This window comes from Heterodontus francisci, chromosome 5, assembly GCF_036365525.1.
Source record: "Heterodontus francisci isolate sHetFra1 chromosome 5, sHetFra1.hap1, whole genome shotgun sequence".
Lineage (NCBI taxonomy): Eukaryota > Metazoa > Chordata > Chondrichthyes > Heterodontiformes > Heterodontidae > Heterodontus > Heterodontus francisci.
This window is the reverse complement of record NC_090375.1, coordinates 110,937,644-110,959,942: the sequence shown is the minus strand read 5'-3', so window position 1 is coordinate 110,959,942 and position 22,299 is coordinate 110,937,644. Positions and strand designations below refer to the sequence as shown.

The following is a 22,299-nucleotide window of genomic DNA, read 5'->3' as shown; positions in this document are numbered from 1 at the left end:
GCCAATTTTGTATCCGATTGGCTAGCTCACCCTGGATCCCATGTGTTCGAACCTTCCGGACCAACCTAGCATGCGGGACCTTGTCAAAGGCCTTACTAAAGTCCATGTAGACAACGTCCACCGCCCTGCCCTCGTCAATCCTCTTGGTCACCTCCTCAAAAAACTCAATCAAATTTGTGAGACATGATTTCCCACGCACAAAGCCATGCTGACTATCCCGAATCAGACCTTGCCTTTCCAAATGCATATAAATCCTGTCTCTCAGAGTCTCTCGCTCTCTCGCGCGCTCTCTCTCGCGCTCTCGCTCTCTCGTAAGTGGTTAAGGTCTATTCTAATCCTAAAGTTTAAAATAGTACAGAAACTAGTGATAAGGTTAATAAAATATATTGTGGAAAAATTTAACCACTCTCGAGTCCATGGGATTAAAGCAAATAAAGACTTTATTTCAAGCATATGCAAGGAAGAAGTTTCTGGTAACCCAAAGAACTTCTCAGTGATGGAGTTTACAGTGCACATTTACAAGATACATTAGTCATTACTCATTGATCACACTACTCCTGACATGCTCCAGGTTGTTCCCACCATTTATTGCTGCCTATCCCATCTCCAGTCTTCCCCTTATCTCTTTGATTGGTGAATCTAGGACAGCATGTTTACACAGGTTGTAGAGGCAGTTAGGTACTGAGTTGTACAATATCAGCATTATGGCCAAGTATCCCTTCATTCAACGGGCCCCTCACAACTACAGTGTTTTTTTTCTAAGATTATTAGTGCATTCTAATGCTAAATCTACTAATGTTGCCGTTTTGGTCCTACTTCAGTCCCTCCTTTTGGACTTCTGGTCAGGCGCACCACCTGACCCAGGCGGGACATTCCCAAAATCTTCTCCTTACCAGTTGCTCCAGGGATCCTACTGGAGTTCACTGGGCTTCGGATCTCCAAGTTTACATTTCTCTTATGGCTTCACTGAAGTCCCATTGACCTAGGGTGGACCCGGAACCATCATCCAATTAGATAGCAAAATCCTCGTAAATGTTCCTGAGTTTTATATTCTCTGGGAGAGGGGCTTCAATTACGGCGGATACCAGGGTGTACCCTTTGTTGACCAGCATCACCATCTGCACCGCTTGGGATACCATCAGCTTCTGGTAGCACCAAATACAGAGACTAACTACCAGGACTGCAATGGCTACAACGGCTGCAGCGATCCTTCCCACTTCCCACCTGTTATACTGCATTCTTGCTGTCTTGGCTCAATTGCTGCCCAAATCATCCAATACCGTAGCCACTCCTTTGGCTAGGTTCACCTGCACCCTGCCCCTCGTGATTGCTTGATGGCTTGGCTCCAAAAACCTCCTAGTGGTGGCTAGGGGCCTTTTGCACTGCTTTGCGGGCTATTCATCCTGGGACGGCGTCAATGTTTAACAAACCATCCCACCATGGGCTGAATACATACCTCGCGAGGACCCTGCCTGCAAGGTGGAAATCCCCCACCATAAAGGAGTCAGTGAGTATGGTTATTATCACACTCCAATCCCCTGTATAAGAACCTTGTCCTGTCCATCTAAAAGCACCAGTGCGACGGAGAAGTTTGGACTGCCTTAAAGGTTTTATAAGAGGGCTGACGGATACTGCAATGGCAGAGTCATTACTTGATGGGTCTCAGCATATTACAAGAGCAGATGATGTAATGCTGTGATGCAGTACAACATTCTCATGTTGTCATCGAAAGGGTATCATTTAAACCTGGAGCTGCGTACCCCCAAGATCCCAGCTGATACAACAGCTCGTCCCTTGCCACTCCGAGGGATATGAATTTATATCCCCTGAATAAGTTCCATTGGCATGTTCTTAAGGCACAATCATCAGGAGCTTGATTGTGTTCTCCACTCCCACCACCCCCCCCCATTAAAGGTCGTGTAACTACCAGTCCCTGTCTTTTTTTCATGTAGGTTAATAAGATCTAATCTTTTCACAGCCTGATGTATGGGGCGGGGCCGTACCAAATCGTATGTCTTAAATATCTGAAGCAATGTTATCTACCAAGTCCTGCGCCAACATGTCACCAGCCCTTTCCTTTGAGTTCTCAAACAAATGGAGGCAGATTAGTCCATCCCGTCATGATATTCACTCCGGTGTTGGACGCAGTTGACATGTTCCCTCCTTTAATTGTACATACTGTCCTGGATGCAGGCAAGTGGTTCTTTGGATATTTACAGTGGGTGCCTCCCGTGCTGCTGCAGTTACCAGGAGGGTGATTCACCGTTAGAGGCCTGCTTTTGGTCGGGAAGAAGAACCCGACCGAACCACAGCGGACCTGAGCCGACCTGGCCAGAGTCCCTCCGATTTTGCCCCGGGCCTGACCCGAACCCGCCACTACTCGACCTGCCCCGAGCCCAACCCGACCATCCCTTAACCTGCAAACAGCTGCAGCGCATGCGCGATGACATCATAGTGACGTCACTCGCTCACTGCGCAGACTGAGCTTCATCCCAGACTCCCAGCTCAGGTAAGTTTTTTTTTATTTGTAATACTTAACAGCAGAGCACTTGCCGTGTGTGTCCGGCCCGATCGCACCGGACGTAACCTGGACTTGGCCTGGCCCGACCCGACCCGAACCCACCACATGCCGTCGGACTCGGTCGGGTAGTACGCCTTTAATCACCGTTACTGCTACCCACCGGGCTGCCATTGCTCTAGTGGTTTATCTGTTGCTGCTGGCTGGCCCTCCTGTTGTCAGAAACAGAATGTGAGTCATGTAATTTTACCTGAGCCCATTGGGAGTGGTGTCACTTCGTGGGGCATTACTGGAAAGTAAAGTAAAAGCAAAATACTGTAGATGCTGGAAATCTGAAATAAAAACAAGAAATGCTGGAAATACTCAGCAGGTCTGGCAGAACTGGAAAATAAAGTACCAGTCCTATCACTTTAAGATTTTTCCTTTTACAATCTATCTTTTTTCTTATTCATTCATGGGATGTAGGTGTCGCTGGCCAGGCCAGCATTGATTGCCCATCCCTAATTGCCCTTGAGAAGGTGGTGGTGAGCTGCCTTCTTGAACTGCTGCAGTCCATGTGGGTTAGGTACACCCACATTGCTGTTAGGAAGGGAGTACAGGATATAGCTGTACCAAACCTCTGAGCTGACACACAGTGATGTTGTTTTCATATTTAGTCCAATATTTACTGTTGTCCAAACAGAAACCACTGAGACCGTGTGTGTGGTTTTATTGTTTCCTAGAATCTCTTTAAATTTCATATTAGAATACCAACTCAAATTAATTTAATTTAATTCCATCATCTTCAATTCACTGTGGATGTCTGATCAAATTTCTGAAACTGTTGGCAATCTTGCTGCAATAAATTTTGAAAGTTATATGGTCAGCTGAAACTGTTGGCGGAAAGGGTTAACTTTCTGTTATTCTGGAAGGGGGTGGGACGAACATTCTGAGATGGACTAGTGATGATGTCACCACCCCTTTTCCTACGAAGACAGAATAAACCACGTGTTATGGAATAGTCTAAACACATACTTTTAAAACAAACGAGAAATTTGTATTTCAGAACGCTTTCTTCTGACAATGTTTTAAAATTCCAAGCTTTTTTAGATCCTTTTGTCAAATTCTCTTCCTTTTAACAATTTGAACTTAAAACATATGGACTGTTTCAGACCCAAACTATTTTCCAAGTTCCAATTAGCAATATCCAACATTAAAAATTACCCTGTTCTCACATGTGTGAAATCATATCTGGATTAAAATTCCCACATGTTTATCAAAATACAGTCAAGTTGTGATTCTTGGCCAGAAATCTCAACTCAAATCTTATAACTTATAACACTTGGTTTGTTTAATTACACCTTCCTTTTAATCCAACTCATATTCAACTTAACAACTTAAGATGAAAGAAAGAAAACAAAGGAAATAAAGTGCGTTAGTGGTCTTGGTCCTTCGTTTAAATCTGCTAAACTTCAAACTACAGCATGGGGTGGGGGGATGGAAAGGGTGGTCTTCAAGTTTTTCACCCTCAGGATCAATCGAATTGACAGTGCCAAGTATCAATACCCATCGTCCCCCTTAAAGGAACCCTTCTTCTTTTCCCTTGCCAAAACAAAGCGAGTGCTTTAACAGCTTCTTATCCATTTTATACAGCTGTCAAAACTTTAAAACATCATGCAGGACCAGGCCACTGAAGCTTAATAAACCTTTAGTTCAGTGACACAGACAAACAAGGAAATCACAGGACACTAATATAGTACACAAACAGAAACTTATGCATACCTGAGTTTTCTTCCTGACTTCTGCCTAAGTTTGCCCAGGACAATTCCCTAAAATGGTAAAACAACCCCAAATTATTTACTGCCGACCTTCTAAGATCCTTTTATCTTTCCTCATGACTGTTGCGCACCGCGCACCTGCTTTCTTGACCTTATGTGCCCATGACACAGAGCTACAGTTCCCTTTTCTCTTTTATCCTTCATTTGTTTGTTTGTTCTTTAATCTTGGATGATATTTTACTTTCTTAAAAGTAATTTGCTAAATTACACTGGACTTTTTGCATCTCAAAATTATGCCAAATTCAAATGAGTATTGCTGGAGTGACAGGTTTTGTTAATATTCCATTGATTTATTCCCAAAAGAAACTTATTTCTGTATATTAATAGAAACCATCTAGACAGCTTTTTAGTTTTCCTAAATTTGATTTTCCCCTCAAACTTCAAAAGATCTCCATCAGAGAAGACATCAGTTTAGATTAAACTCCAATTGTTTCCAAACTTTTAACATTTTTGTAAAAGGTTCCTAACCCACTGATATATTTTAATACAACAAAGATGATCCCAAACTCCAATTCACAGCAATAAACATTTAAAATTCAAAACTGCCAGTGTTATATATGACCAAGTCTTATATCCGTAATTAAATACTTCTTCATACCATGCGATGATAACTTCGAAGTTCATTGTGGTCACCAATTAAATTCCAGTTTTCCCAAGTTAACAGGTCAGTTAACCTTAATAATTTAATCATAATTCAAACCAATGCTTATTAAGAGGTCTTGGGTTCCCTTTCATCCTTCACCGGGTCTTACCGTAACAGGGTTTAATTTTTTTTTACACACCGTGTTTTTAGTTCCCCCTTGGTGAATCCTTGTTCACCACTTTCCAATTATAAGGCAAAGAAACCAGCACAAACAGGCTTTCTTAGGTTTAAAGAAGAAAAGTTGAAATTTATTAAACTTAAACTCTAATTCGCTTAATGCCGACGGATACACGACGCGCCCACACTAGCATGCACATGCGATACACAAATGCAGATAGAGACAGAACAGAGCAGAAGAAATAAAGTGGAAAAGTTTGAGGCAATATTTGAATATGGTTTTGGTTACTGTTCTTTGAGCTTGTTCTATCTGCATGTGTGTATTGCGCATGCATGCTAGCATGGGCGCGTCGTGTATCCGTAGGCATTAAGCAAATTAGAGTTTAAGTTTCATAAATTTCAACTTTTCTTCTTTAAACCTGAGAAAGCCTGTTTGTGCTGGTTTCTTTGCCTTATAATTGGTAAGCGGTGAACAAGGATTCACCAAGGGGGAGCTACAAACAGTGTTTTTAAAAATAAAACCCTATTACAGTAAGACCATGTGGAGGCTGAAAGGGAACTCTAGACCTCTTTCTCACCTAGTTGTAACACTGGACTTATCTTTACACTTTTTTTTAAACAAGGGTGTAACATTTACAATTCTTCTGTCTCTGGCACCACCCCTGTATCTAAGGAGGATTGGAAGCTCACGACCAGTGCTTCCACAACTTCCAATCTTGCATCCAAGGATACGGAAGGAAGTATCTCATCCGCTCCTGGTGACTTATCAACTTTAAATACAGCCAGCTTATCTAATACCTTCTCTATCAATTTTTAGCCCATCCAGTTTCTCCTCTTTTGCTATGACTTGGGCAGCATCTTCTTCCTTGGTAAAGACAACTGCAAAGTACTCATTTAGTACCCCAGCCATGCTCCCTCTCTCCATTTGTAAATACCCCTTTAGGTCCAGAATTGGCCCCATTCCTCCTTTTACCACCTTTTTAACTATCTATTAGCCTGTAGAAGACTTTTGGATTGCCTTTTATGTTAGCTGCCAGTCTCTTCTCATACTCTCTCTTGCTTCTCTTTGTTTTTTCTGTTCTGTTCTGCTCTGAACCTCTATATTCAGCCCAGTTCTCAAATGTATTATGCATCTGACATCGGTCGTATGCACCCTTTTTCAGCTTCATCTTTCTTATGGCTTTGTAGTGCTTATCAGTTTCTTAAAAATTCATTAGGGTTATTAGCTTTAGTGGATTCTTGTCGTCAGTACAAATATGTTAATCGTATGTTACAGCAAGGAAGGTGGGCAACTCCATACAAGTGATCAAGCACGGGCATTTGTTCTTGCAGTTTGAAACTATTTTTAAGTATTAAAATTATATTAAGCAAACAGAAATAACAGCAACTTGAGATGATACAAAACATGCTGTACAATATAGCTAGGCATCCCAACATCCTTCAACCAACAAAGTCCTTTACAGCCAAATAGAACTGTGACCTGCTGAAAGATCATATTTATGGACACCTGCTGAAGTCTGATCATAATTTAGAGCTGGGTTTGAAATCTAGCCGTAGAAACTTAAGAGGTTATTTTAAGCTTTGCCCTCTTACCTTTGCAACCTTAAAAATAATGGCCAAGAAATTGGTTTAAGCTGGCTTCACTTTCAGGTAAATACTTTCTTTAAAAACTTACATTTTTGGTGGCAGTCTTTAAGGACTGCTGGTTAGGCCGCATGTAGACCTGGTTCGGTGCCAACTGTCCCTTTCAAATCAATTTGGTAAAGGAGACCTCAAACAGATGTTAGACTCCTTTTTTGCAATGGTCCTAATGCCTAATCTGGCATGGGCCCTCGACACCTCTTATGCCTTTACCAATATGGCAGTGATGCACTTTCGGTTCAATGTGCACACACTTGCCATGCACCTGATTGGATGCTTTAGGTGGCCATTTTTTGCCTGTAAACCGACTGCACCAAATTTCTATGCCAATGAATAATTGTACTGCCATTGGTAATGCCTCCCCGTGTTAGGTGCTACAGAGTACAGCATCTTGCATTGTTAAGAACCACAAGTTGTACCTACCTATGACTAGAGAGCTCTTGATGTAAGTGTTCTGATAGAATTATTGGAGGTGAGGGACTTTTTTTTTCTTATCATTACAACTTCAGGTGAAAAATAAATCCGTTGACTTACTGTTGACATTATGCCCATTCTGATTTTTGAGCAGACTTCAATTTTTAAGCAGCTGGCATTCCCACTACAAACTGGCACTGGCCTAATTAAAGTATTGAAATAGGGGCAAATGTCGTATTTTCGTGTCACTCAGCACTGCCGTTGTTACTTCTTCAACCTGCACACAAAGCATGCGTGGTACAGGTCTGGGGGCAATCATTTGCAGTGCTATTTAAAGGGATTTCGAGCTGCAGTCAGTGAAAGCTGGAAGCAAGGTAGTGTTTCCTTTAGTCTCTTGAAGTTTCCATGAGTTCACCTCCTTGATACCGTGTGTGCTCGTAATATTTCTGGGCCACTGAAATCTCCTTTGTTTAATCCTTGATGCTTCCAGTCTTCCCATTTTAAAGTCGTGCTGCAGGCCCAAAAGTGTCTGCCCCACCAATTTTCCCATCCTTCTAAACGTCAAATTACCTATAAACAATCTGTTTAGCACTGGCAGCCTGTTCTGCATAAATGAAGTCTGATCACCAAAATTAATGGGGTCTCCCGCAGCCGCCAGTTTCCTGCCAACCGCCTACCCGATCCATGCTCTTGTTACGACCAGGTGAGCAATATGTCTAGAGATCTCTTGCTGTCTTCACCTTGTAACAGGGTTTGATTTTAAACACACTGTGTTTTGAGCTCCCCCTTTGTGATTCCTTGTTCACAGGTTCCAATTATAAGGCAAAGAACTGAGCACATACAGGCTTTCTTTGCTTTAAAGCAGAAAGAGGAAATTTATTAAAGCCTTAAACTTAAAACTCTAATACGGTTCACGCCTACGGATATACGACGCGCTCATACTAGCACGCGCAATATAAACATGCAGATAGGAATAGAAAAAACAGAAGAAAATATAAGTAGAACTGTTTGAGGCAATGTCTTGTTACAGTTTTTCAAGCTCGCTGTAGTCCTTGATTGAAGATATGGTCTTGCGATGCGTTGGGGCCCAGTAATCATCTTAAAACTTTGTTCACATGGCAAACCCTTCTCTCTTTGAGTTTCACGAATCTTTACAACGGTTTCAGTTCCCTGAGAGATGAGCAGACAGGCAGGAGAAGAGATGCTCTCAGTCCATGAGCAGATGGCATTCCCAGTTCAAATCCCTTTGGGAGTTCAAATTCAAAAAACTTCCAGGGTGCTCAGCAGGTTTGTCATGTGACCAGCTCCTTATATGGAACAGTCTCTTCAACCTTCCTTGGTTGGAAGTTCAAATTCAAAAACTCCAGCCAGCCAGTCATGTGTCCAAAACTGGTCTGACCACTTCTGTGTATAGGAGAAGCAACTGCTAGATCCCCATTGTTTCAACATTGTCTGTTACCATGGAAATGTCTTTCCGGTCAGGGCTTGCAATTTTTAAGTTTTAATGTTCATGTGGCGAAATAATGTGTGCCTCAGTCTTGGCAGGTGGGGTTTGCCTGACATGCGACAACAAAATCAACCCTAAAAGCTCTTGTGCTCTTCTCAAAACAACTCTCAATGTTTGGCTTTTTTTCTCTTTATTTAATGGACAGGAATTGCAAGTAGCTTGATGGAACATTACAATCCAGTAAGCTTTACATGTCTGACTCTTTAACCATAGAAATCTATCTTGTTGCATAACCCATGCATTTGAAATGATCCTGAGAGCACTGACAATGTTCTAAATCTACTGCTTGAAAGAGAATGGGGAGAATTTTACGCTGGTGGCGGGGGTCGCGACGACAGGGGAAACTGGCGCTGAGATCCCCACTTTGCCTCTTTTCCGGAAGGCCTGCTGAACTTAGTGCCAATCAAGCGCTTAAGTGGACAGCGGTGGGCCTTCCATAGGATTTAGGACCCTGTCGCCGCAAGTCCCGCCCTTGGAAAGCAGCCGGCCAATCAGAGGCCAGAAGCTGCATTGCCACCGCAGAGGCAGTGGCTGCTGCAGTAGCAGCATCTACCGGAAGCTGAGGAACATCACTGGAGCCAGGCCTCAGGTAGGTCAGGACAGGAGGAGTGGGGGGGGGTGGTCAGCAGCAAGGACAGGGGGGGTGGCTCTTATCAAGCCACCACTTCTTGATGCCAGGTCCCTCGTTTAGGCACTAAGTGCCTTTGAATGGTGACCCTCGCCCCCGGAGCTGGGAAGCAGCTTGCATGGCTTTTCCTGCCATGCCTCCCATGCAGTGACAGGTCTTCCTGCTGCATGGGTAATTGCAGCTGCAGTGGAAAGAGGCCCTTAATTGGGGGTTAATTTCCCATATACGGGCCTCAATTGGCGGTTGGGCAGGAAGGCTATTCAGGCATTCCCGCCCCAGACTAAATTTCGGCGGAGGTGGGATGATGGCGCCAACCCACACCCCCCCCCCCGCCACCATCCCACCCAATTTTATGCTCTCCCCGCCTCCAACCCACCACAGGGGAGAGCATAAAATTCCACCCTGTGCTTTCATCCATGATCCAGAAAAGAATGCTAATAAAGCTGATGGTGGCGTTAATGGCTACTTTGCTGGGGTAAGCAGAGCCAATCTAGTACTTAAGTTCAGGATCATGTCTGCCTGTCTGAGTACAATAGTAGATGTGGTACAGCCTGCTGTAGTTGTCCTATTTGTGGAATCTCAATCACATATCAAAGTGGGATCTGTGGGATCCTGCTGCAGGGAATTTTACTGGTGGATCATCTCTACTCAGTCATCACATGGCAGGTTTTTAAAAGCACCACTGTTGTCGATGTTTGGTTGGATTCATACCCTGAGTGTAACCACAATGCACTTAACTGAGTTTTACCTTCCCATTTTCCTAGTTTGAATGTGAATGTTTTTTTAGAAGCTTTGTTGTTGGGCTAAGAGTTAACTGTGGTCAACAAATATTTGTTCTTATCTGGGCTTCAAGAAGGAAGGATTGATGTCTTGGAACCAGTGTGGCTGCAGAGACATCTAACATGGTCCTGTGATTCAATCTGTAGCAAATTCACAAATATATACCCTAAGGCAATCATTCTGATATATTTCTTTGTCTTTGTCTTTGTTGCACTCAACAATATGCTTATCATTCTACTATGTGTCATAGGCTTAGAGCAAAGTCTGGACATTGGCAAAGCCTTTCTGTAGCTGCAGTGAGTTTCAACCCAATGTTCCATACAATAAACTCTTTCTTCTTTAGATCAAGTAAGTTAGATCTTCACCAGAGCAGTTTAAATGCAATCTGTTTGAAGAACCTGTGACTTAAATTAAGCACTGAGATTTAAAAAGAAGTTTGAGAAACGTAGGCATGTATAACAAATGAGATAGAAACTACGTAGATTTGGAACGGAGCATCATCTATACAGAATATAAAGAAGTAATGTATATATCGGAAAACTTGCTTGAGCAGTCTAAAAAGGTTATTGCATAATTCTGGTTGGAATGCAAGCTCGGGGCTAAACCCCTGATGCATAGGAAATTCTTAATGAAAAAGAACCCTAATTTGATAAATGAGGAAATAGTAATTGTTAATGAATATTTCATTTTGTTCAGATGCAATGGACAGTCGGATGTTTAAGAATTTTCCGAGGGATCTGATGCAGGCATTGGCTGTTGAACCTTTAACTGCAAACTTCCACTACTGGAGCATCTCTGTGAAGGTATGGTAAGCAGCAATTTTAGCCATAGAGATCTTGCGCACATAAACTAAAGGGTTAATGCACAACATTTTAACCAGGTAGAATCAGTGTGTTATTAAAAATCATTTGTATATGTGCATTTCCTGTCCACAGACATTGTTACAATTGATGTAAGCATATTTTCCCGTGTGAACAATTGCTTGCTTATTATTTGTTGATAAACCATTTGAAGAACTCGATGCTTTTTGCAAAAATTCTTATCTGCTGTTTTTTCCTCAGTAACTGAAATTTCAACAGTCCGAATTACGATTGAGAAAATGTACAGTATCAGAATAACATGATTAAATGCATCCTTAGATGTGTCTTTTAATACGACCGTAAAAGTTTTTTCTTAAAGGCCTCTGATTCACCTAGCGTCATGGCTTGGACTTGATACACTTCCTGAGTGGTGGCTCTTAGCTGAAGGGTGGTCCTGCATCTAAGCAAGTGAAGTGTCCACAAATTTGTATAATGCATCCATAGCTGTTAAGCTAACCAAATCTCATAAACTGACAAACATTCGAACTAAATCTATTTTAAGTTTTTCCAAATTGTTTGAAGACAAGCGAGAAGACCAACTTCAAAAGCTTTAATGGTAAAATGGTGAATGTTTTAAAAACAGAGAAGAGAAAAAGAACATGACACAAACATGGCGGGTTCAGTTGTGATTCAAAATATAATCACTCTAGCCCTGATTTTATTTGGGACGTGTGGGGGAGGTGAAGGGAGAGTTGGGGAAGTGGGGTGGTAGCACAGGGCAAACAGTGAGAAGCTCAGACCATTTTAACTCTGGTCCTCATCACCATATTCCAAGATGAACTCAGCAGGAATGAGGAAGCTGGTGTACGGGGCTGTGATTTCAGGAGGCAGGGGACCATCACTGGGGGCCTGAAGGAATGGTCTTTGGCAGTCGGGCAAATGGGGGTTCAGAGGCAATCACGTTTGGGGAGAAAGTGTGGGGCAGAAGAGGCTCCTTATCCACAGAGAAACCATTAAAAAATCTTCCTTATCTGGATGAATTTCACAGCAGTTTTCCTTGGAGTGCTTGGCACTATGCACAACTTGTGCGACCTGGAGTGACCATTGGCGTTGGGGTTCAAATTACATCATCAGTCCCTGACTTTTGAATATTGAGGTTGCCGACTGTCTGCGACGTGTGCATCATGCCTCCTTAAATCTGGGAGTTAAAACACTGGTTAGTGTGAAAGGGGAGGGAATTTCCCTGCCCCCGTTTAATTGCACGACATGTCTTGTTCTCTCTGGGCAATTGGGAGTTGATATTTAGGTTTCTATTTACTTCAGAAACCAGAGAAAGTGACAGAGACTGATGGGCATACAGATTTGAGTTCTTTTTATTTAAAAACAACTTGTCGAATGTAAGCAGAGCTGAACACTGGAATCATCAGTTAACAACCCTACACCTGACTTTGTGATGTTGGGAAGGTCATTGGAGATTGGATTAAGATGGTTGGGCTGAAAGCCTTGCTCGGAAGAGTGCCCACTGTCAAATCCTGGGACTGCAGTGCTAGGGCTTCACAGCTACAGGCATACTTCTGTGTGTTGGGTATAATTTAAGCCAGTTTTAAAATGATTTGGATTACTTGGGAACTTTTTAAGCTGCAGCAGATATGATACCCGTAAGCACCAGAAGTTGGTCTCTCATCTCCTGCCTAAGCACCCTTCAGGTCACTTCACATCCAAATTACACTCCACAGTCCAAATTTGCTTTGAATTAGTTTAAACTGTGTAATACAATTGCCCTGTTAATGAAAACTGTTTATTCTAATATGATATGGTAACTGGAATCGTTTATATATTGCCCGATTATTTTAGGGGAAAATTATATATCTTTCCAACTCTATTCCATGTTTCCTCGCTGGGCAGGTTAAGGATACAGATTGATGTTGAGTGAAGAGGATAGTTATGATAATGCAAATCTAACACAAATCTACTTTTTTTTATCTCATTCCTACAGATTCCATTCCTTCTGTAATTATTATTTTAGAGTCCTTTGACCTTTACTTAGTTCCTTTTAAGAATTTGTATCTCTCTCTCTCTTTTCAATGCTTATGTGATATTTCTGTTCATGCCGCAATTGTTTGCAAGTGTTTTGAAGAAACTTTAATTGGTTGTATTTTTCAAACATGGAAGAGAAATAACCTTTCAACACCTATTACATTCACAACCCTGCACTTGGCTTAGACATCAAATGCTGCCAACTAGTAACCTTTTTGTATAATACACGGCAAACCAAATAACGTGTGTTTCACTGGTGCATAGGCTCAGTATAGGTCTCCTGAATAAGATGAGAGGTTGATAACATTTCTGGGGGAGTTGTATTTGCTCTCCAGCCTCTGTTATAGCATTGTTGCATTTACAGCTCGCAGTGCAAAATATTCTTTAGTTCTACTGTGAACTTGTAGAGCAAATTTACGGTCAGCAATTTTTTTTGTTCTTTCTAACAAGATTATTGTTTCTGACCAGGGCAGTCATTGATCTTTTGTCTGCAATTGATTAATTCTATTTGTGGTTTATTTTTTATCTTAATATTAACCTTTTAACGATCAATTATGCGCTTGAGTGTTTTTTCTTGTTATTAAAAAGTTATCAGCTATGTTGAATTTTGTTTTTAGCTGATCAAGGTTGTAAGGATGGAGGTGAAAAGAAGTACCATATTAAGGATTCATTGAAAACTGAATTCTTTATGACCTATAGAAATCTTGTTGGATTAGCCATTCTGTAGTGTAGATGAGGAAGTACAGTGTCCACTTTTGCAATATTCAGTGCCATTAGCAACTCTGGCAATTGATTCTTGTCAATGGAAAATGCCTTAAGGCAAATTCTACCACTGAATAGAAAACTGTAACTCTTCTGTCGAGCATTTCCTCTTTCCTGGTATTTTTTTCGAAAGCTCCATTTAAAAATAGCTGGCCCCTTTATTTGACTCATCAAGCACGATGTGAAGGTCTCTATTTGTAGATGGAGCTGTCAGTTACTGTGAAAACACAATGATTTATCTAGTTCCCCCCTGCAATTGCAATGAAGGAAATGGCCCTTTAAATTCAACGGATTAATATCTTCAATAAAATAGCGTCATTGAACATTCACAAGATGGTATCACCAGCACTGTGCCCTTACCTTCACACTGCCTACTTGGTGATAGGGAGGATGGAGCAGTCTTGGTCATCAGTGAAGATATTGATGTTGTTACTTGAGTAACCAGGCCCATACTGTTAGCTCATAAATCATTTACTTTTGTTCTTTGTGATGGAGGAGAGGAAGAAAGAAATAAAATGAGGTGCACATCCCCACCTTCACCATTTGAACATTTGGCCTCCGCCAGAGTGTGTTTGGCCCATGCAGGAGAGGCCTTCGACTTGTTGACATCTCCGCTCTCTTGAATTATTTTTGAAATAACCACGCATTTTATGACATATAACTTTAATTTCCAACACAAAGTCACATTTTCAGGGTTTGCTGTACAGTTTAGACATTGTATTTTGAATTACATTAGAATCTTTCTGTGATTTAATTTCAGAATTTTACAAGGAATACAAAATTAAGAAACTTCTACAAAATCTTGACGACTAATATGGACAACAAGAAACTTGTATTTGTATCCACAATGGAAGGTACTTGCAAATAACAGTGCCAACCATAAAAGTAGGGCAGCCTTTGGGTTGAAATTTAATTAATTTTATTATCACTAAGTGCTGTGTTGTCATTTCTATTCTTATTCCTCTTCTTTCAGAAGATGAATTACGCTGAATGAAACATCTTCCTTTCTGTTATAAATTCTTACTATTTCTGAAGATTTCCTTTGCCATCTTACACATGGGGCTGCATTTTCAAATTGGGGTTGGGAACTGGAAATGTGGGCTAGTGCCGGGTCTCAACCCGCTCAGTGTGCTTTAGTCACACCCACCACAATCTTCAATGCTCCAGCCAGTTAAATGCCAGGGAGCAGGCACATCATCCAATCAGGGGAAGAGGGCAGGCTCTTGACTTTCAAGGGCCAATGAGAGGCCCTGCAACACTGAGATCAGCAGCCCCACCAGCCAACGTGGCAACTGCCGATGTAAACATGTAGACAGCAAGGACAAGTGGAGGTTTTTATTCTATAAAAAGCCACAGCTGCCTCCATAATCCTGGAGAGGCGACCCCTCCAGGGGATGGCCAACGGCCGCAGCTGTGGCTCGATGGCCATTGTGGGTCTGGATTTGGGGTTGGAGGGGTGGTGGTGGAGATCCCTCGCGTGATCCATTGTCCCTGCTGCTCTGAGCTCACCACGTGGTCCAGGCCAATGTGGGATGCCTGCATTGCCAACTGGAAATTCCAGCTAGTGCAGGACCAGAACTTTAATAGGCCCCTTAATTAACAATAATTGGCAGCTAACCTGTCCCCGAGCCGCCCTCATTCAAAATGGCTTGGGACTGGGATTGTGGCGGTGAACTGGCATGGAGAGTGGCGACGCCAAATTGTGTGCCCGCTGCTCTTCGATCAGGACCCCGACCCTTTTAAAAATCCAACCCATCATTCCTGGTCATAGGACACTGCCAGATGGCTTCCTTAGTGCAGATGTACAGAGAAACAAGTGCTTTGTTTGAGATTGAGAGCGATGAGCTTTCTCGCACTGTACACTAACATTTATGTAGTTGCACACTCAGATTCTGCGGTGCCTATCTCAGCCTAGAATGTCCCTGAATGTGATTGCAATGTGTTGTGCTTTGCCACTCTACCACCAGCAGTTTGCCACTTTTATAGGTCTGCTTATTTGAATCTTTTAAATGTCATTTTCATTTTGTGGTAGAGTACTCCAATGTCTACCCTTTGAGAACATGAGGGCAATTATGGACGAGCTCCATTTCCAAACTGCAATCAATGGGGAATGGAAGCCGTCCATTAGTTTGCTGCTGCTGTGACATCCCTAGCACAGAATTAAATTATGAAAACACCTTTGAGTTTCTTGGAGACAGTGATGTGTTTTGGTTCTTTGAGTATTATTTCCTAACTGTCTATCTCAGTGCTTTTTAATTTGTGATTTATTTTTAGAGCTCTTCAACCATAGAACTAACTTTATTGCTGCTGCTTTTGGTTGACACTTGTGTTGAAGTATTTGTACAGTGACAATGAACTACTGCATACTGAACTGTACTAAACCAAATAATCTACACCTGCTTCCTGGAATTTTCTCTCAGACTCTTCCATGCAGACCTACAGTAGGAGATGTAGGTTGAGGCCAGTGAGAACAAACAACTCAATAGGTTCTCACTACAGAAAAGTGAGAAAATTCTAAGAAAGGCAGGGGTTGTCCTACGTACCCTCTTATGGTTGTGCTATCTGCCTGATGCAGCCCCTGGTTCTCAGGCTTTTTAAATTAAGCAAACATATGCAATATGCTATCTATATGCACAGACACAATATGCTGCCTGTGCCTGCCTGTAAATGCCATATTGAGAATATTTACTTCTACTTCGTTAATGTGAAAAGCAGGGTCTGATGCTTTCTCTTTTGACACTAAAAATTATTTTAATTGTACCTTGACTGTTAATTTGATTAGTTTGACTGTTATCCTGTTTTAATAAGTAAATTGTTTATTTGTGATTGAGTTCTTATAATTTTTTTAATATACATCTATCACATCTGCTTCTTGCTGTGCAAGAACACAAATAAGTTTAGAGCTGCCACCTCTAACTCCTGGTAGCATTCATTATGGAGCCCACTATTGCAGAATGGTTGAACTGCAGAATGTTCGTGCCTTCCACAGAGCAATTTCTTTTTTAAAACTTGCTACATTGTCTACTGGAAAAGTAGCTATTCAAATGCTAAACATATTTATACATTTATTAAGGGTGAGGGAAGAATGCGATAGCGCAAGGATAGAAAGAACTGATTCTGATGCAGTCATGTGTTTACATTGCAGTGCTTCTGCACTCTTAGGGCTTGAATTTTATGGGCCTCCCAGAGGTGGTCTAGGAGGCGGTGGGGGGGGGGGCATAGAATTGTGACGGGAAGTTGGGGGGAGGGGGTGGATTGACTTCCTGGCACACTGCAATTTAGGCAGGGGTGGGGGGGTTGCCCTCCATGGGCAATCTGGCCCACGGAAGGCCCCCGCTAGCAAAGAACTCACCTCCTTGGACACCCCCACCCCCACACCTTTCCCCTGTACACAACTTCCACCCCTTCATTGGGCACTGCCGGCCCCTGCCTCACTTACCTCAGGTCCCAGTCCCCCACACTGGTCCAAAGGCCACCATTCCCAGTGGCGCTGCTGATACTACTGAGCTTCTGGCCCTCTGATTGGCCGTCAGCTCTTGGAGGTGGGATCCCAGTCTTTAAAGAGATGGGGATCTTGGCACTGGGTTGTTAATTGTTCGGGCGCCATGGAATCATGCCAGGGGGGCTGCAAATAGCAAAGGTGGGATTCCCCCGCCTTTTTGGTCTGGCATCTGGAGCCCCGACAGCACCACTAATACTAGGGCTGAATTTCTTGGGCCTCCCAAAAGACTGTTTTGGACGCTGGGGGACCGTAGAATTGCAGTGGGAGGCAGGGGCCAGAGAGCCCGTTGCCTTCCTGTCACACTGGAATTTAGTTGGGGACGGGATAGGTCTATTACTGGCCACACAAGGGTCCCTTCCTGCTGTTGCTGGGATTTAACCAGCGGTGGGGGGGGGTGGGTTGGGCCTCCGCCAAGCTGGGAGTGAAACGAGCCCAGTGAACTGAGATGACCTCCCTGCAGGTTTGGGGCTCTCCTTCATGGGCAATCTGCCATTGGGAAAAGCTGCACTCCTTGAACTCCCTCCTCCTGCACTTAATGCCCATCCTCCCACTCCCCCTCGCCAGGCCCTTCCAGACTGGCCCGGCAACCCTGCCTCACTTACCTTGGGTCTGGGCTCCAGTGCTGTGCCTGGGTCCAAGGCCTCTTGTAGTACCAGCAGTGGCAACTGCTCCCAGTGGTGCTGCTGATACTACTGAGCTCCTGGTCCTCTGATTGGTCAGCAGCTCTTGGAGGCTGGATCCCTGTCTTTAAAAGGACGGGATGCCGGAACCGGTCACTTAATTGCCTGAGCGCCGTGTAAGATTGTGTCTGGGCCTGGGGGGTGGGGGGGGGGGTTGCTCCGAAAGACCGAGGCAGGGTTCCCCTCACTTTTTCAGTCTAGTGCCAGGAGCCCTGCCAGCGTGACAAAACCAGCCTCTTTATGCAATGCCCAACTGGAAGTTTATTTCAATAAAGCTTGTATAGAGTATGCTGTGTTTACTTTTCTATGGTGCGTATATCCTGTGAGAGGGGGAATCAACCATGTTTATGCGTTGATCAGAAGCATGTGTCATTTTAAGAGCCTGTATAAACAGAGTATCAAACTACAATTAGAAGGCATGAATGTAATTGAAGCATTTGTTTCTGAGAAATTTTACAATTAACTTCTAAGTAGGCTATCATAAATTTGGTGAACATTTGTCTTCCGGTATGTTCATTGATGAGATCAAGGTAAAGTTAAGGAAATGATGGTTTGTTTGCTGTGTTACAGCACGCAATTACCCTATTTATGGGGTTCAGTGGCACCCTGAGAAAAGTGCTTTTGAGTGGACAAAAAAGAAAAACATCCCACATAGCCTCGATGCTGTGGAAGTGTCGTGGTACTTGGCCGAATTTTTTGTTAACGAAGGTATGGACAAATGTTTAGTATAATGCAAAGGATTTAGTTTTATTTTGATTGGCATTAGCGAAATGATTTCTAGCAATTATCTGAGTTGGTAGAGTCTGCTTTGCGGCAGTTTTCAGAGTTGAAACTTTCTCCTGAGGAACCTTTGTGTCTGTGGTAATGTCCGTACCTTACTGCAGTTAAAGGAACCTTTCACAAGTTGTTTGGTCTGTGCTGTATCCATCTTCCCTCAACAAATGGCAAATTTAATATTGCACTAATTGCAAAAACTAGAGTATGTAGAACAAAATTAACACATGAAAAACTGTCAGTATTTTGCATTCCTCCACACTCCCCCTACCAATCTTTCCTATTTAAACAAGATACAAGCATAACATTTGTTAGAAACAGAAAATAGACAGTTAAAGCCAGGTTGCTCATCTATTTTCTTCACTGATCTGACCCATACACCCCCTTATCCCAACTGTCAGAATCTTACTTTTCTCCATTAGCCCATCACAAGTTACTGCTATATTTAGGACTTCCAGGGGCCTGGCATCTGTGAGCTGGCTCCTGCTGTTGATGCATTTAACTCATGTTCCACAGCCCAGACTTGTGGACCCAGCTTTTCCTGGCTTTCTACTTTATAATAGAACTCCCTGGCTGTTCTGTCGGGTTAAACTCTTCTTGTTCATTTCATAAACTACAAAACTCGAAAATTAGTACTGAGATTTGTAAAACTGAAGATGATTATTTTCTTATTTTTCAGCTCGGAAGAATTGGCATCATTTTTCTGATGAAACTGAAGAAGCAAATGCTTTGATTTATAAATATCCACAAGTTTATACTGCAAACATTTCAGTCTATGAGCAAATTTATGTAATTGATGGCAACCGCTTCAGTTAGAGTTGGGCTTTGGCAGCTCAAACTGGTAATTTTGTGTCTTTATGCTCTTGATGGAGCACCTGTGTGAAATTTTGATGCATGATGCAAATGATTTTTCCAACCATTTAGAATTTGGAAATTACACTTTTTAAATCCAGTCACTTGACTAAAGTATACTTCCTGTATCGAAGCAGTTCTGATAACTGCAGCTGTAGTAGCAAACAATTGATTATTCTGTAATTGGTGGCAATGTCACGATAAACTTACTAGATTTTCTAGGATCATTTGTTGCTGAGACTTCCTGGCTGCCTTTGATCTACTAGTGCCAATGAATGTACTGTTTTGATTGCAGTGGTGTGTTTTGTGAGAGACACATCATGATTGCCAGTATGCCAGCCAGTATTAAAAAGACTTGCATTTATATAGCGCCTTTGACAAACTCAGGACTTCACAAGGAACTTAACAGCCAATGAGGCACTTTTGATGTGTAGTCACGATAGTAATGTAGGAAACTTAGAAATTTCCCTCCATCAATATGTAGGAGTATCACAGCCAATTTGTGCTTGCATGAAATAGGAAGCTGCACATTGAAACCAGTTTACATCTTGGGCTGAAATTCCCCCAGTTCATAATTTCACTGAGTCACCCTAAATATAAAACCAGATTCCGCATTTTGTACTCGCATGAGCTTTTTTAATGAAACTATCCAAATGAAGACTTTTGTTTACCACCTCCCCCACCACTACCATCCTAGTGCGAATGAAGTTCATATCCATCAGAATTAAACAATTATATCCATTTCTAAATCGCGAAGCTGTTTGTTTTAAGGCTTCTGCCAACTCTTCTCAGTGAAAATAAATTTTTGTCTTCAGTGCTCCCAGGGAAACGCATGTCAAAAAATCAGGAAAATGCTGACCACCATTTGCAGTCCATTTGAAAGGACAAGTAGGAAATCATATATGAGTGGCGCAGTGGTTAGCACTGCAGCCTCACAGCTCCAGCGACCCGGGTTCGGTTCTGGGTACTGCCTGTGCAGAGTTTGCAAGTTCTTCCTGTGACCGCATGGGTTTCTGCCAGGTTCTCCGGTTTCCTCCCATAGCCAAAGACTTGCAGGTTGATAGGTAAATTGGTCATTGTAAATTACCCCTAGTGTAGGTAGGAGAATGGTGGGGATGTGGTAGGGAATATGGGATTAATGTTGGATTAGTATAAATGGGTGGTTGTTGGTCAGCATAGACTCGGTGGGCCGAAGGGCCTGTTTCAGTGCTGTATCTCTAAATAAATAAAAATAAAAAATAATTGGTAATGTGCATCCAATTTTGTGATATGTGTCCCTAGTGCACAAGCTCCTGGAATGCTGAAAATGAAAATGTATCCTTAGTCTTTTAGGACTTCCATGTAGGAAGACTCTTTGAAGCGTGCGAGCAAATTGCATGTAAAACTTTAATTTACTTTTAATACATTTAAAAATTCACTAATTACAAACTACGCAAAGTATCTTTTTCGTATGTGTGATGTTGTCATACAAAATCCCATTTCATTCTTCAAAAACTTCAGGTTAGATGGGCCAGCCACTTAGAGAATGACTAAACACTGCAATCAATTGCTGCATTTTCAAAGGAAGTCTTTGAAGACTAGAATTAATTGAGCTGAAACAAAAACAAGAAATGCTGGAATCACTCAGCAGGTCTGGCAGCATCTGTGGAAAGAGAAGCAGAGTTAACGTTTCGGGTCAGTGACCCTTCTTCGGAACTGACAAATATTAGAAAAGTCACAGCTTCTCTTTCCACAGATGCTGCCAGACCTGCTGAGTGATTCCAGCATTTCTTGTTTTTGTTTCAGATTTCCAGCATCCGCAGTATTTTGCTTTTAAATTAATTGAGCTGTGTCTGTTAAAAAAAAAAGATTTTCTCGTTACGCAATCAGAGGGGATGAAATTGGTCTTTAGTGATAGCATGAAAAGGGGAAAGAAAATTGTGCAGCATGTAAAATGGGCTGCCAATTCACTTCTCGTCCATGTTACACTGCCTGCCCAAGTCCAGTATCATGCCCAAAGTTTCATTTAAATCTCGAAATGCAGCTTTGTTTTGGGCTGTTGTGATATATCATTGACCAAGTGAAGTGAAATGCAAGGTAATTTATTGAAATTTAACATTTTAAATGCTGTTATATAGCAACTTATAATTTTACCTTTCAGTGTCTGATTATTTTTGAGGAAATTTGCCTATGTAGGAAGTGGATTCTTGTTTTTTTTTTTGCTGAATGCATTGTACTTCAATAAACTGATCTGAATAATCATGCAAATCTCTACTGTTTATTGACAGTTCAGGTTGTACCAAGACCTTGGAATTTGAGACTGTGTGATCTATGATAAAGCTCAATAAAATTGCAAAATTGATCTTTAGGCATTTTTTCTGGTTGATCCAGTGATGCACTGAGTAGTGTGTGTGTTTATTTGTATTCAAGTACAGAATACATCTAAATAAGTCAATCATTGATGAAATTAATCTGTCTAATCCACTTTAGTTACCATGCTTTTGTATTTTATTGTGGACACATCCTCTGGAATTGAGGTTGCCCGGATTTGCATAGCTGTCACCAAGAAGATTATTTTCCCATTTACAATGTTTGGTCAATATTATACTTCTGCATTTTCTAATCCAGTTTTAGATAGTTCTGCTATGAGTCCTGCTGTACTAATTATGCTAAACCAAGACAATTTAACAAATTAAAAGCAGATTTTTTCAGGTCTCAAATTTTTATTAATAAAAGTGTACTTCACAGACAACATAATTTTAGTCTAGTTTTCTGTTCAGTAAATATTTCTAATGATTGCAGAAGATCAAGACAGATTGTTCATTTGTATGAACTAAATTGTATTAAA

The 22,299-nt window shown here is 41.9% G+C and overlaps 1 protein-coding gene across 1 annotated transcript in view; it reads left to right on the top strand.

The window, feature by feature from the left end:
- Positions 1–21,813, top strand: part of LOC137369998 (gamma-glutamyl hydrolase-like) — a 63,218-nt gene extending 41,405 nt beyond the window's left edge. The window contains exons 6-9 of the mRNA XM_068031906.1: positions 10,762–10,868; positions 14,425–14,518; positions 18,417–18,554; positions 19,300–21,813. Coding sequence (XP_067888007.1) covers positions 10,762–10,868; positions 14,425–14,518; positions 18,417–18,554; positions 19,300–19,436 — 476 coding nt within the window. The 3' untranslated portion in view covers positions 19,437–21,813. The remainder of the gene's footprint in view (positions 1–10,761; positions 10,869–14,424; positions 14,519–18,416; positions 18,555–19,299) is intronic.
- Positions 21,814–22,299: the final 486 nt, after the last annotated feature.